At 45.2% G+C, this 15,336-nt stretch overlaps 1 protein-coding gene across 2 annotated transcripts in view; it reads right to left on the bottom strand.

Moving 5' to 3' along the window:
• Positions 1-1,733: 1,733 nt before the first annotated feature.
• Positions 1,734-15,336, bottom strand: part of FLI1 (Fli-1 proto-oncogene, ETS transcription factor) — a 114,893-nt gene continuing 101,290 nt past the window's right edge. The window contains exons 6-9 of one of the 2 annotated variants that reach the window (XM_021696277.2): positions 8,644-8,709; positions 6,751-6,810; positions 4,876-4,923; positions 1,734-3,715 (exon numbers count right to left, since the gene is read on the bottom strand). In XM_021696277.2, the coding sequence (XP_021551952.1) occupies positions 3,186-3,715; positions 4,876-4,923; positions 6,751-6,810; positions 8,644-8,709 (704 nt within the window). In that variant the 3' untranslated portion in view covers positions 1,734-3,185. The remainder of the gene's footprint in view (positions 3,716-4,875; positions 4,924-6,750; positions 6,811-8,643; positions 8,710-15,336) is intronic. The other variant, XM_021696278.2, reaches the window with a different exon arrangement.

The raw sequence follows: 15,336 nt of genomic DNA on the forward strand, positions 1-15,336 counted from the left end.
TGGAGGTGATGGAGCCAGGCCAGTGTTTGACTAGGGCATATAAAGAAAACCTCTTATAAAGATGCACTCCCGTTCTTCCCAGAGCAGCAAGAAATATGCACCTTTATCTTCCCTAATGATTACTTTGCAAATTTCTAAACTGATGGAAAATTGCTTGGCTGGTGTGGAGATTTGCAGAGGAATCCAGCTAGACTATTCTTGAATATACCTGGCCTTTATCGTTTCTCTTTCTATGCTTGGGCCAGGAACACCAAGTTTTTATTTTCTCCTTTCTTAGAAGTCACTAGAAAACCCATACGGATGTATATATACATACTCATTCCTCTAAAGACTACCTTTCTTGTTGAGTGTTGACAGTGAGAGATATGCAATACAAAGAACGTAGGAGGGAAACACTAGAATTTCAGTTTCAGTTTATTTTTATATTGCTCTTGAAAATTTTGTTCTGTGTTTGTTTCATAATATAAATAGTAATAATATAACAGTTGGTGTATGTGATTTATAAATCAATGTTCAAATATTGAGAATATTTGCTTAACACATTTTTTTTTTTAATGCTAGGGTACAATTAAAAAAAAATGGAGACCAACGTTCTGGAACACACCTCATTTCATTTAGGTAGACATGTTGTCTCGAACATACTCAATGCTACCCAGGGAAGATGTTGTGAGTCTCATTTCCCATACCATCACGGACTTTCCAAGCCTCACTTGTTTTCATTACAAAATAGAGGAAATGAAAACCAGCTACCTAATTTGAAGCAAGTTTCCTCTTTGGAAAGAAAAAAGAACCTAACACTCTCCATGGGCCATAAGATCCTGACATGGGACCAGAGGAAGCCGGGTCACCTTATTCTCCGCTGGAATGTTAGGAAGATGACCACTTGGGTTTGAGGTGTGCAGTGGATACAACAGAGTGAAGTCTAATGGACAAGGGATCCATCCTGGATGGAACTGTTTACTTCGTTCTTGTTCTTGGACACAGATTATCCATGGCCCTGGCTGTCATCCTATAAAGCCCTTTTAGGCTGGAGGAAGATTTAAATAACATTTTTAAAAATCTCTGCCAATGTCATCAATAATGTGAAGGTTGATTTAAATATCAAATTCCCTGGGCCACTGGGTGCCCAGGTTAAATATTATTTCTGAGTTTGTATGTGCAAGTGTTTCCAGATGAGAGTAGCATTTGAATCTGTGGACTCGGCGAAGTAAATTGCTTTACCCAAAGCCCAAGGACATCAACCAATCCATGGAGGGTCTGGATAGAACAAAATGCACAGGAAGAAGGAATTCACTTCTTTGCTTCCTGCCTGTGTGCTTGAGGTGGGACATTTTCCCTCCCCTCCGCCTAGGATTTCTACCATGGGCTTCCCTGGTTCTTAGGCCTTCGGGCTCACACCAGAACACATCACTGGCTTTCCTGTGTCTCCAGCTTGTAGACAGTGGATCGTGGGACTTCTTGGCCTCCACAATTTTGTGACCCAGGTCCTCACAGTAAATCTCCATCAATACTGTGTATCTTATCGGTTCTTTTTCTCTGGAGAACATTGACTAATACAAACAACAATAAAAACCACACAGATTTTGTGCTTTCTGCTTTCCAGCAGCACATACGCGTGAAAAAGTCTTTACGGTGCAAGAGTTTCAATCGGGAACTTCCCCTGGGAAAACCTTTGGCCTAATGAGGGGTAAATAAGAAGACGATGTCCTCAGTTCTGAGAGAAGAAGGCACAATTTATTTAGTCAAATTATTTTACAACATAGTCTTCATTGACAATTGTCAGCTTAACACTTAATATAGTTTTAAAAAAGTCAATGATTACCTGAAAAATTATATATATTTTAATATCTAAAAAATATATTGCATATATAGGGCAGGAAAATCCCTCGTATCCACAAGGGAAAGTTTGCTTGTTCTTTTCAAAGTTGTGATTATTGCATTATGGTTATTTACAAACATTTCCAAAGCATTAAAGATTTGAATGGATTGCCTTTACCTGCTTGTGCACGCCCGTTAAATACTGAACGGTGCTTCTCTTTCTAGTAAAGTCAGTGACTCAAACGTCCTGTTTTCTTTTTAGCAATAGTCACATTATGCTTTTTAAAAACCAGCTATAAAAACGTACAAACAGCCCAAATGTACAGATTGATAAAAGATGTACAAATTACATTTAAAAAAATAACGACTGATTTGATAGTAAAATTGTCTTTGTGACCGAGGTCAACTCGTTTATTTATTCTTTTTACTTTTTTTTAATTATCTATTTTTAATACTGTGAGATATAGGAAAATAACTCTGCATAATTTATACAGTAAGTTGCCTTCTGATTGGTTGACCCTGGACTGGTGGTCTGACAAACGCACAGCGCTTGCGAATCTGTTTGTGTTCAGAAATCCCTAAGACTTTTCAAAGTTCTGGGACCCACTGTCATTACTTAAAAAAAAAAAATTATTTAATTCTCTGTCTTTCAGTAATGTCTGCATTTGCATTAACATTTTTTAAGTTCATATCTTGACTATTTCTAGAGAGGATGGTCAGCCTAGTGCATACTGCCCACTGGGAGGGATTTTGCAATGCCCACGGCTTCTTAAATACACACACATGTTCTTTCTTTTAAATTCCAGTTGGGTGAAAACTTCACTGGCCTTACAACCAGTGTTCCAGTTGCCATCCACTGAATCAGGTCCCCCTAAAATAAGGTTACATAAGCTTCCTGCCTCTATTTTCACTCAGTCTCAAACCAGAGCATTAACTGGTTAAGTCCATGATTCTTTATCATACTGAACCCTACAGGGTCCATGATGAGACCCGTGTGTTGATAAGAAACTGCTTTGGTCATAAAAATATAAAGAAAATTTACAGTTTCTTTCCTAGAACCATGATACAACCATTCCAGTAATCTAAATATTCAACTGAGAAGATGATAGCAGATTGAGAATCCAAACTGGTGTACTGGCCCAGAAAATCATCCATCTCTTTGTTCAAGGTAGAGGAAGCAGAAGTTACCAACATTAAAAAAAAAAAAAAAAAGATTGTTTTTAAAGAACAAAGGTTCTATCTGACAAGAAAGAACATCCAGTTTTGTTTTCTCTTCAAGGCCACGTACGTCCTTTGGAGTCCAAAGTATCCCAGGAAGTGTGAGGAATGGAGGGGCTTCAGGTAGAAGGCCACCGATGATTAAGCTTCTAGTAGTAGCTGCCTAAGTGTGAGGGCACGTGGGTGTTGGGATGGCGGGGGACATTGGGGTTGGGGTAAATCCCACCCGTGGGGGAGGTCCAGTATTGTGATGCTGCTCCAAAGAAGCTAGAGGAAGTGACAGGCATGGAGGTCGGGTGGGGAGGGACAAAGTTCACCTTCTGCTGATGTGCGTGGTAGGAGGGCATGTAGGAGATATCAGAAGGGTACTTGTACATGGACGACTCGGTGGGATGTGGCTGCAGGGCCTGCGCGATGCCGTGGAAGTCAAATTTGTAGGCATACCTCTTGCCATGCACTTTGGTCATAATGTTTTTGTCATAGTAGTATCTGAGGGCCCGGCTCAGCTTGTCGTAATTCATGTTGGGCTTGCTTTTCCGCTCCCCCCAGCGCCGGGCCACCTCGTCGGGGTCCGTCATTTTGAACTCCCCGTTGGTCCCCTCCCAGGTGATACAGCTTGCGTTGGCACTGTCGGACAGGAGCTCGAGGAGGAACTGCCACAGCTGGATCTGCCCGCTTCCTGCAGGCGGTGAGAGGCAACGGGAGAAAACAGAGCAGCTCAGCCGGCGAAAGTCAGGATCCAATTCCCTAAAACGCCAGGATCCTCTCGCCCTTTGTCAGAAACTCATCATTTCCTTCCACATTCAGGATGTCCTGCCTCTGGCAGCCCCTTGGCTGTATGATTTGGGGCAAGCCGCTTCCCACCCCTTTTGGCAAGAGTTTTGAATCTCTTCTTCCAGAAAGACCTGAATCGCTGTCTAGTCTCTACCCACGGATGAAGTACCTCCCCCCAATATTCCCTGTCAGTGTAAAAGGGAATCGGGGCCAGGAAACCACAGCGAGGGTCACAGGGAGAAGGTGTGGCCCTGGTGTCAGGCTGAAGGGACATGGAATGTTCCTTAACAGAGCCCTAGTGCTTGGCTCTCAGCTCTAAGTCCGACAGAGAAGAACTTGGGGGAAGAGGAAAATGAGAGGAGAGGGAGCTGCGTGGCTTCTCCCTGCCCCCTCCCCTGTCCCCAAGACCCCAAAACAGGAATGGCCAGGCACTAAAGAATGGGCCTGCAGACACTGGCAACAGGGGTTCCCTGGGATGCGAAGATGTGGGCTTTATTACAGCAAAGGGCCAGTTAGCTCACACGCTTGGTGGCCTTGGTCTAGAACTCATTTAAGGGCTATTTTTAATAATGAACCCGTAAACGACATTGTCAGATTTATTTCATCTGCAACTTTTCAGGGACACAGCTCTTTCATAAGGCCAGAAAACTGCAACACTTTCTAAAGTTCAAGAATAAAACGCCTTGGGAACATCTATTCACTTGTGACTTCCATGAGGGCCATAACTGAGAACTCACTGGAATTACTCCCCTGCCCACCCCCATCTTTCCCTGCAAAAATTTCTACCCGTGCCATTTATTACTGATCTAAGCTTCCATGCAGATAGGCAGTGCTAATATGTTTGTTTTCCAGAAGAAGCCTCAGCTAATGGAACATAACTACCACCTAATAACAAGCTCCAACCTCTCACTTGTATGCTAGAGAAGCAGATGTTGACCATTTCAAGGGAAAGAGTGCATGTTACTTCCTAGTCAGGTGTCTGAACTTAGGACAGAGGTCTCTGTGACCTCACAAAGCTATGGAACATTCTGGAAAGAAAAACCTTGCAGGCCAAAGTAAACTCACCAGGGTTGGCTAGGCGACTGCTGGTCGGGCCCAGGATCTGATATGGATCTAAGGAAGCAAAAAAGGAAATTAGCTTCACCGTTATTAAAAATATAAAAACAACAGCATTAATAATAAGAATACCCCTGGGGTTTATACTTTTATTTCAATATCATAGAAAAAACTGATTTCAGAGAACTTTACTGCTTTTATGTGCAGACCTCAAAGATCTGGAGCAGTTACGGTTTTCATCCCTATAATTACAGAAACATAGGATACTAGCAGCATCATTTTTTTTTTTCATATTTGGTGTCCAAAATTTGTAGATAATGCTGTCATTGCCTAAAACAGAATCATGAAAGAAGCTGGCTAATATTCAATCATCATGACTAAGGTGAAGGACGCCGTATTAAAACAAGTTTAAAGAAAGGTCTAGTGATTCCTGGTCTTTGCAGCTCTGTATACATCTCTGGTTTTGTGATGTAGCATAGTGCCTGGAAATCAGGCAGCCTGGGCTGTAGTCCCAGTTACGTTACAAGCTAAAATGACTCACTGGACAATCTCTGCTCCCTTCTAGCACCAAATTCCAGCACCTTCAGCTTCAAAATGACAGCCAGAATTTGTATTTTAGCTATAAAATGACTGTTCCTTATATCTCAGTCTCCGTAAAACTTACATGATTATTTAATTATAAAAAGAATCTTTGCAGTATTGATTACATGAGGTTGGTCTTCTTTTTTTTCAGGTTGGGAAATCATGGTACACACTCCGCCAGGTTGTCGAATGTCTGATACAATTTTACTATTTTTGCACTTGTTGCAATTTTTAAAAAATCAACATGATTTGGGGGTTTCTGCTTACAACCATGAATTCACCTGAAAAGTCCTCAAGGCTGCTTCGTCTACCCTTTTGCATCCACATACCCACACAGTACGACAACTGAAACATTTTTAGCAGGTAATGTCTAATTTTGTTGTCGTTGGGAATTCTTTAAATCGGCTATGTCAAATCCTGTTTGGCTTGTGTGTTTCACTCAGCACATCCTTTCTCAACTTTCCCAATGACATGTAGGTCAATTCTCTATTGTTCTGCCTTCGATAGAGATGGAACACAATGTTTATCTGTCTTAAAGCAAGTGGCTTGTCCAGAACTTAATCTCAGCTGTGTCACACAGAGAAAACAGAGCTGGGCTTGGGAGTGGACATGACAGCCGTCTTCAGATACAGGACCTTCCTACAGAACGGGAGGAAGGTTTTCCAGAGGGTAAACCAGAAAGCTGGACAGCAGTTACAATGAGGGGGACTTTGGCTCCAAGAGTGGAAATGAGCTTAGCGAGGTAGTGAACTCCTGGTAGCTATAAATATTCAAGTAGAGGTGAGATAATCATAAGACAGATGTCATAGAAGGATGTTACAGACCTAGTTTCACTCCAATACCAAGAGTCTCCAATTCCATGGTTTGAGAAGTTCCCCTGCCTAAATTGTTAAGCAGATCCATCACGGGATGAGGGTAGTTTTAGGAGAAAGGTTTTGTGAAGCCTAAAAGGTTTGGACAGCAGCTCTGGAGTCTGAGGATTAGAGCTCTAGTTCTCTCATAAACCAGCTGCATGACTTTTGGCAAATTACTTTCCCTCTCTGGGCCTCAGTTTCTTTATTTTACAAAATGAGGCGTTGGAACCTTTAATCTTTACATTCATTTTACCTCCGGTATTTAACAAATCTTTTGCCTGGTTCTAGTGCCTGCTACTTTTAATTCACAGAGCTCTTACAGGGAGTCAAATAGGGACTCCCTGTAAGAGCTAAAAATGAGGACAAATACTGTGTATTGACTCAGTTCTCCTCACTTGACCAAATGGAATAAAGAGCAAAGGAGGGATTACCCATCCCAGACAGGTACCTGGTTGGGGCCTTTGTTCGGTATTCTTACTCATTGCTTGTGCTCCTGCAAGTGGGGGACCTGTGGTGGGGAAAGAGATAAGGTGAGTTGGGCCACTCTCCATGAGGGAAGAGAAACGTCTCGTTCAAAGCCCTCCACAAGGTGCTCCCTCATTCATTCGCTCATTCACCCACTCTCCACTCACTCACTTACTCATTTTGTTTTATAAATATTTATCTAGAGGGGCGCCAGGGTGGCTCAGTCAGTTGAGCATCAGACTCTGGGTTTCAGCTCAGGTCATGATCTCAGGGTCATGAGGTCGAGCCCCGGGTCAGGCTCCATGCTCAGTGGGGAGTCTGCTTGAAAGATTCTCTCTCCTTCTGCCCCTCCCCCCTCTGTCTCTCTCTAAAATAAGTAAATAAATCTTATAAATATTTGTCTAGAATCTACTAGTGCTGGCAGTATTCTTGGTGCTAGAGATTTAGCAATGAACCAGCATTTCCGGTAGAACTTACATTTTCACGGGGAGACAATGAGAAATGGCAACAAACATACAGCACAGCATGCCTAATGGTATTGCTGCTGTGAACTGCATTTTTAAGTAGGAATTTTGAGGTTCTTAACGGGATGGTGACATGTGAGTGAATGTCACCTGCTTGTGCGTTTCCATGCTTTGTGAGTTCTCCTCATGGAACCTCTCACATACAGCCTTTTGGCTTCCATCATAGCTTCTCCATCCTAGACCTTCGTGGCTTCTCACACAGTTTATGGCTTAGTCTGACTGTATCCTCACCACTTCCCTCTCTTCCCACTGGTCCACCATATGATATTTAGTCGGTTTCATTTCCCTAAACCATTTCCCTCCACCACCCAAACACCTTGGTGAGTCCTCACTGACTAAAGAATGAAGGTCTACCTTCACAGCAGCCTTTGTGCCCCTTCCTTGCCCTTCCAGACTGTTTTCCCTCTGAGTCCTCCCTAACCATCAGACATGTAAACCCTGACATTGTTCCCTGGTCCCCACCTCTCCCGGGAGGCTCTGTCTTCCCCATCTCTGCAGGGCCAAATACTGCCTCTCCTTCAGGAGTCAACTCAAATTGTGCCAGGTCCACAGGCCTTCCTTGATACCACCCAAATGCAAAGAACTGTGTGTGTGTAACCCCTCTCCCCAGCTTGACAGACTGGCCTGTGTCTGATTCATCTTTGTGAACCCAAGAGTGCCAAGTCCTGGGCACAGAGTAAACAAATAATGAATACACAGTACTGAAAGGGATCCTAGTAATTGCTTGGGTATCAATTTGTAATCCCAGCCTTCTTGAAAGAAGGCCCTTCACCACCCATGTGCTTGACCCTTTGCTTCCTACAGATAGCAAGGTTCACACATCCTGGTTAGGAGTTTATAGTCATTCTCTTTCCCCACTCCCTGAATGGGAGATTTTGGGTCAGACTTGAACACAAATTGATGTGTCAGACCCCCACCATTGCCTCCGAAGACCATCCTCCATCCCAGCCCTTCACGAAACCAAGTCAGGGAGGTTGGTATTTATGAGTAAGCTTCAACACTCAGAGGAGGAAAGTCATGAAGGACCATTATCATGACAGAAATGGCTAGATCCAAATCCAGCGACCTTCCATTCATACAGAAAACCCAGTCCTGAGAAGCCTTCTAACTTCAAAAATGTGAAAACCAAATGCAATGCAACAAAACCGAAAGATCTGAATGAAAATCCCACACCATCTTTCAGGGAACAGGTATCATTGATAGGCCCTACCCTGGCAGTTAATTTTGATGTCCTCCCGACAAGCAAGACAATAGATGCTCACTCCTGCCCTGTTCTAGCTCATGACCCTGTTCTCCATCCGTGTTTGTAGAACAAATGTTTTCCTCCAAATAATAGCGTGATATTTACTTACTTTTGTTGAGGCCAGAATTCATGTTATTGCCCCATCCTCCTCTCCTGACTGAGTCATAAGAAGGGTCTAATGAAAAACAACAAGTAGAGGTACATCAGCATCTCCAGCTTTTCAGACAGGTGCCATGAGGATTCTCTTTTAGTGATCAAGAGAAATTCGATTTAATCAGCCATGACGTCCTAAGCATGACTAAGCTCCAAAAGAGTACTCTCCTCCTGGGGTACGGGTGGGAAGGAATATTAACACTCATTGGAAGCTGGAGTGAATGGGAAGAATCCTGAATCTGAAGTCAGAGGATTGGTTCAAGTTCTGCCCCTCACCCCTATTTGTTGTGTGACCTTGGATGAATCACAAGACTTCCCCGAGCTTCAATATTCTTGACTCTGGACATGAAAATTTACACCATTTATCTACTTTATGGAGTTGTAGTAATGCTGTGAGCTGAATGTTTGTGTGGCCTCCCCCCTCTCGCCCCCAAATTCACATGATATCAACATGTGATGTGTTGCAATGTGATGTGATGGTGTTAGGAGGTGCAGGCTTTGGGAGGTAATTAGGTTATGGGGGTGGAGCTCGCATGAAGGGGATCAGTGGCCTTATCAGAAGAGGCCCTAGAGCTAGCTTGCCCTCTTCCTGCCATGTGAGGGTACAGCAAGAAGTCAGCAGTCTCTGATCCAGAAGAGAGCTCCCCGCCAGAAGCCCACCACGTTGGTGCCCTGATCTCGGACTCCCGGCCTGGAGACGATGTGGTAAATATCTCTTGTTTCTAAGCCACTCAGTCTACGGTACTTTGTTATAGTCGTCTAAGACAGGCAGTACTCAAACGAGGTAACGTATGTGAGGCAACTTATAAAGTCTTCTACAAATATAAACGAATACAAGTTTAGAAAGAAAAAAAAAATGCCTGTAGTTCTGTAGCAGAGTCCTTTAAGCAGCTCTGAAGAGATGAGCTAGGTCCAGATTAAAGACTCCATGGGAAGAAGGTCTCAAAGACCAGGCTCGTGATGTTCCTGGTGGCCGACTCTGGCCCCATGCTTCAGCACACTGATATCTCAGATGCACGAGCACATTCTAGGCTCTCCGTGCTCTTCCAGGGAGAGTGGAAGGGCTGGGCCTGACCACCACAGAGAAAGAAAGGAGGCCAGAGTGTGGCTGGAAACGGGGCAGGAGCAAGAAGCAAGGGCACGGAGGAGCGAGGCTTCACGCCTGGAGATGCCTACTGGCTTGCTCTCAGGGTGCCTTGGAGAACCTCCCACTGAACCTGCCCCTTTGTGATCACAACCTCTTTCTTGAAAGAGTCCATGTGCGTCCACAACCGTGTTCAGGAACTGCATAACTAACTGTCTGGAAACTTCCTCTTTTCCCTTCTCGTGGTGTGAGTCCCGCTGAGACACTGAGCAGGAAGGGCAGAAAAGTTGGAGGATTCAGAATGATGACTTTCAAAGTCTTTCCACAAACAACAAAGAAACCATAAAAACCATCCGAACAAATGGAGCTCAAACCTCATCAAGCAGCAGCCTGACAGGGTGGAACACAACACATACCACTCCGCGCCCCCCCCCCCCCCACCCAAACACCACCCCTCTGAGCCTCTCCAGCAAATTAGAATAAGAACTGAGGAGATGGATGGGCTCATCCCATTGCTTGTTCTCATTGGTTCTGGCTAAGAAGAACCAAAAGACAGGGACAGTTTTCTTGTGGAAAAATCCACGTGCGGATGCACATTCCTCCTGGCTCTGGAAAAACCAGGGCAGTTTTTAAATTACCATCTGTAGCAACTGGCATGAAAAGCAAAACAGAAAGTGAGGGGGAATGGGGATGGGGAGGAAGGGCAGAGAAGGGGACAAAAGAGAGACAAAGCTCCACGCATTTAAGTCGTCTGTTTTTGTTTTTATTTGGCTTTCCCTCCCCCCGCCCCCAATTCTCCTGCAAATAGATTCTTCCTCTTGCTTAAAAACAGAACAAAACAAAACAAACCAAACATGAACAAAAATCCCAACTTGTTTAGGGGCCTGGAATGCTCTCATGAGCATTGGCTGGGATGTCTCGCAGGGGTCTGCAGAGTGTGTGCAAAGCTGGTATAAACAAAACAAAAGGCAAGATTCCTCAAGATTTCTCTTTGGGGCAGGGGCGGGGAGCAAATGCTGCTTAGGCCTCCAGTGATTTATAGTTGGGCCTTGAACCCCACTGTCTGACTGCGTGGGTCCACTTATACGTGGATCGTGTATGGTGCAGTACTATAAAGGTCTTCTCTCTTTCTTATGATTTCCTTACTAACATTTTCTTTTCTCTAGCTTACTGTGTTGTAAGAATACAGCATATAGTACATCTACCACACAAACTATGTGTTAGACGACTATTTATGTTATTGGCAAGGCTTCTAGTCAACAAGAGACTGCTAGTAGTTAAGTTCTGAACAGCCAAAACTTGACACCGATATTCAACAGTGCAGAGTGTCGGTACCCCTTACCTCCATGTCGTTCAAGGGTCAACTGTAATTGGGAGTGACTTCTGCATTGGGTCGCGGGCTTGGCCATAGACTGGGATGAGAAAGTTCCCCGTCCTTGCGTTTAAATATGAGAAGAGGAGCAAGACTATGGGGGAAATGTGGGCCATGTGCCAAAGGAGTCGTGGTGGGATATTAAGGTCTACTGGAGGTTAAGGAGGGAGAGGTGAGTGTAATTGGGGCCATCTGCCTTGATTGGATCCCTCTGGGGAGGATAGAGTGAGTAATGAAGGCAAGCACAAAGCAGAAGTGTCTGGGGTACGAGAAAGTGATGTCTGGGGAACAGCCATGGGTGTCATGAGCACATGACTGAGGTAGAGGGAAGGGAGGGGAGAGAGGGCTGGAAGCGTGAGCAAACGTCATGTTCAAGGCCATGGTGATGGCAGCTAAGCAGCTAGACAAGGGCAGTGACCCTGGGTGGACACCAAGAGAGATCGTGGGCATGCAGCATTACCACGAACAAGAGGGTGGTGGAGAACGGAGCTTGTGAGGATGTGCAGGATGGATCACAGTACCTGGGAAAGGAGGTGATTCTCATAGGAACAGAACAGAAAGTGGGATAGAAAGTGACAAGTTCATGCCAAAAGAAAAAAACCAAATCAGTAGTTCCAGGAACTGGTGTGTGTCATCTGCAGTTCTGACTTGACTTATGATTTACTGCATTGATAAAATCTCTGGCTCAAAGTTTACTTAGTGTTTTTTTAGCCAGTCGTTATTCTACCGAAGGCTTCCATCCTATCTCAAAGCTATATTCTATCCATTCCGAGGACCAAATCATGACCATGGCTATAGCAACTTATCAACTTTTCCTTCTGTTCTTTTTTACCAGCTCCAGGAACAGACCAAGCACATAAAGGTTACAGAATGCATGGATGAATTCCCTCTAACCAACAGAGGGTGGGTGATGGCTGGATTCTTCTCTAACTCCAAGGGCCCCATCCTGGTTTGAAGTTGATGCCTTATCAGAGAAGTGTTTGGTAGCCCCATCTTTCCTGCCATGTCTCAAGGCCTGTGGAGGGCTGCTGTGGAATGCAATTCCCTCACTGTCCTACCTTGGGGGAAAGCCTGGCTGAGAAGACTTTCAAAATCCTAACCAACCCCCAAGTCCTCTAGTAGGTAAGAAAGGAAGTGACAGAAACAGAGATGTCACCAGCAATCAGCCTGAACTATGTCCTCACTGTGCACATGACAGAGGAATAAAGAGCAAAGGCCATGCCATAAGCTGGTGTCTTTAGCCAATGGTCCCCGAGCAGTGTGTGAACTCAGAGCAACACAGACCACAAGGCCCCTTCCTTTTGCTTTTTCATTCCCATCTACCTACATGGAAAATCCCGCCACAGGTACCTGGGTCCACTAAGGATGCCCTGGGTCCGTTAACTGAAGAGTTTAACAAATGCACTCCGGGGGCGCCTGGGTGGCTCAGATGGTTGAGCGTCTGCCTTTGGCTCAGGTCATGATCCCAGGGTCTTGGGATCGAGCCCCACATCGGGCTCCCCTTGGCGGGAAGCCTGCTTCTCCCTCTCCCTCTCCCCCTGCTCATGCTCTGTGTGTATCTCTGTGTCTCAAACGAATAAATAAAAATCTTTAAAAAACAAAAAGAAAAAAAACCAAATGCACTCCGTGGGCACTGGGGCTCATAGGGACAGTTGCTACATGTAACATTTCAATGGAGACCAGAGTTTTGGGAGGAAGTCCTATTGTAAAGACAAAGGTCCGCTGGAGAAGACCAACGCTAAGAATGAAGGTCTGGCACTTGGCCTCAGAGAGCTGAAGAACCAGGGTAGCCTTTCAGATGAAATGAGATAGCCAAGTAAACGCCTGGTCTAGTGAGAGCATGGAGTCAGCCTCAGCACTTGTTGGCAAGTAATATTATTGGCATCCTTATTATGCACCTAAAAAATGATTAGCCCCAGAGACATGGGTTCGCTAGCCCTACCAAATACTCGTTCACTTCTCCTCCCCTCCCCCTGACCCCCTTATTCTGCTCACTTATTTATTTGTCTACTTACCACCTAATTTTTTTTTTTTAAAGATTTTATTTATTTATTTGACAGAGAGAGACACAGCGAGAGAGGGAACACAAGCAGGGGGAATGGGAGAAGGAGAAGCAGGCTTCCCGCCGAGCAGGGAGCCTGATGCGGGGCTCGATCCCAGGACCCTGAGATCATGACCTGAGCCGAAGGCAGACGCTTAACGACTGAGCCACCCAGGCGCCCCTACTTACCACCTAATTTAATCACTGACTCATGTTTGTTGCTTATGGTCTGCATCTCCCACCCGAATGCCAGGTCCACAAGGGTAGCAATCTTCTGTTCCCTGATATAACCAAGCACCTAGAACAGTGTCCCGCACAGGACAGGTGCATGATAATTATTTGTTGAATGAATGAATAGATGGGGCCAATATTTTGTTCTTGCTAAGTATATGCTCTTCCTCTCATTGTTCACTATTTCACTAGTTGGAGAGAACTCAAGGCCCCGACCCTGACTTCTCCCCACTGAAGTCTCTTAGGAGTTTTAAGTCTGGGTGATGAGGTGAAGAGGCCATATTAGCCCTGGGTACCCTTGAGAAACAATGGACAACAATGCACATATTACAAGGCATAGGCTAAAACCTTGTCCCCACAGCAGACACCACACATTTACGTGCCTGCATTTTATTATATATATTTTTAACAATGTCATTGAAATGAGGGTTTGTTTTTTCCCACCCTAAGTCATGCAAGGGAAAACTTAGCGGTGTGGCAGGTCTCATCCCAGACACACAAACAGAAATATGTCTATAACCCAAATGGAAAAGCCTGGACCTGGGAGTTAACCCAGCAACTCACATTTCTGTGCCAACACCAGCCCTCCCAGGGCCTGAAGCCTGGCTACGTCAGAGTCCCTGACCAAGGCTGCCAGTCAGCACAGGGAGAGTTCTCTGATGGCCTATGCTGGGTCCACGCAGCAGCCTGAGTGTGCGCTGACCCCCGCCCCTGCCCCACAGGCCCCCACTATGGTGCATGCTTCTGCTTTCTGAGAACTGTCTTCTGAAAAGACAAGCTTAAGGTAGCAGCAGAGAGCAAAAGTTCCAAAAAAGTGACCGTTAGGAACCAGCAGACTGATTGACAGTCTTCTATGTGGTGGCAGATGGCTTTACCACAGAAAAATCACTCTGACTCTGACAAACTGTCTTTTTGCTTTGGTAAAGGCCGACACTCCCTGGCCTTACAGAATACTGAGATGACACATCTCATTGTGATTCCTTCTCAGACACGGCACCCAAAGGGCTCCAGCTGGAGTCCACGGTTTCGGGATCTCAATTTTTGCCAAAGCAAAGAGAGACCAGAAGCTCGTTCTGGAGAATCGGGGCACTGGGGGCATTGTAGATACTTCAGCCTCACGTATATAATGGCCCGAACAGTATCTCCATTATGTGATACTCAGTGTGGCTGAATCGGACATGAAATGGCCTCTCAGACTCAGGAGAGCCTCCTGGAGTAGAAAAGGAACATAGAGATTTTTTTTCTTTTTTTTTTTTTCTGAAAAGTCTCTGCTAGAAGGGGAAAGCTCTTTCTGGACATGACCTTCTCATAGACATCCCAGTGTTAACTCAGTTTCTGTGTGAAGCTTTTAAATGGGTTCTAGAAATCTGGCCAACTGACTCAGGAAAGAAAGTTTCTTTCTGCCCTGACACCCATGGTTGGCTGTCTGAAGGCCTCATGTCCCAGGGAACACACAGCTCTCTACTTTGTCATGACCTCACCTGGAGGCCGAAGACGCAGGGACACCAGCACACAAGAGCCTCTCTCTTGATCTCTTATGACACAAGGCCGTGCTCTCAATTACTTAATGGAAAAAAGATGAATTTTCCCTGAACCTTCTCATCGAATTTCTGGTTGCTGCTGAAAGAGTTGGCAGGACCTAACCCTGTTTATCCATGGAAAGCCCGGCTTCTGAGTAGACCTTTCAGCTGAAGAATGGACAAGGCTGCTTCTCTCAGTCAGATCCAGACTTCCTTTCTTGAAAGCTTGAGGATGCCAAAGGAGACCCAGAGCCCCGGACTTCCCAAGAAAAAGCCCAACCCACTTGGAGGAAGATACATCCCCTAGAAGCTCACAGGGAAGAACCGTAGGGGAGCGACCGTGTTTATCGTGGGTAGACGTTTGGGTCAGATGATCCTCCAAAGTCCCCTCTCCCTCTGAG

This window comes from Neomonachus schauinslandi, chromosome 11 (genome assembly GCF_002201575.2).
Source record: "Neomonachus schauinslandi chromosome 11, ASM220157v2, whole genome shotgun sequence".
Classification (NCBI taxonomy): Eukaryota; Metazoa; Chordata; class Mammalia; order Carnivora; family Phocidae; genus Neomonachus; species Neomonachus schauinslandi.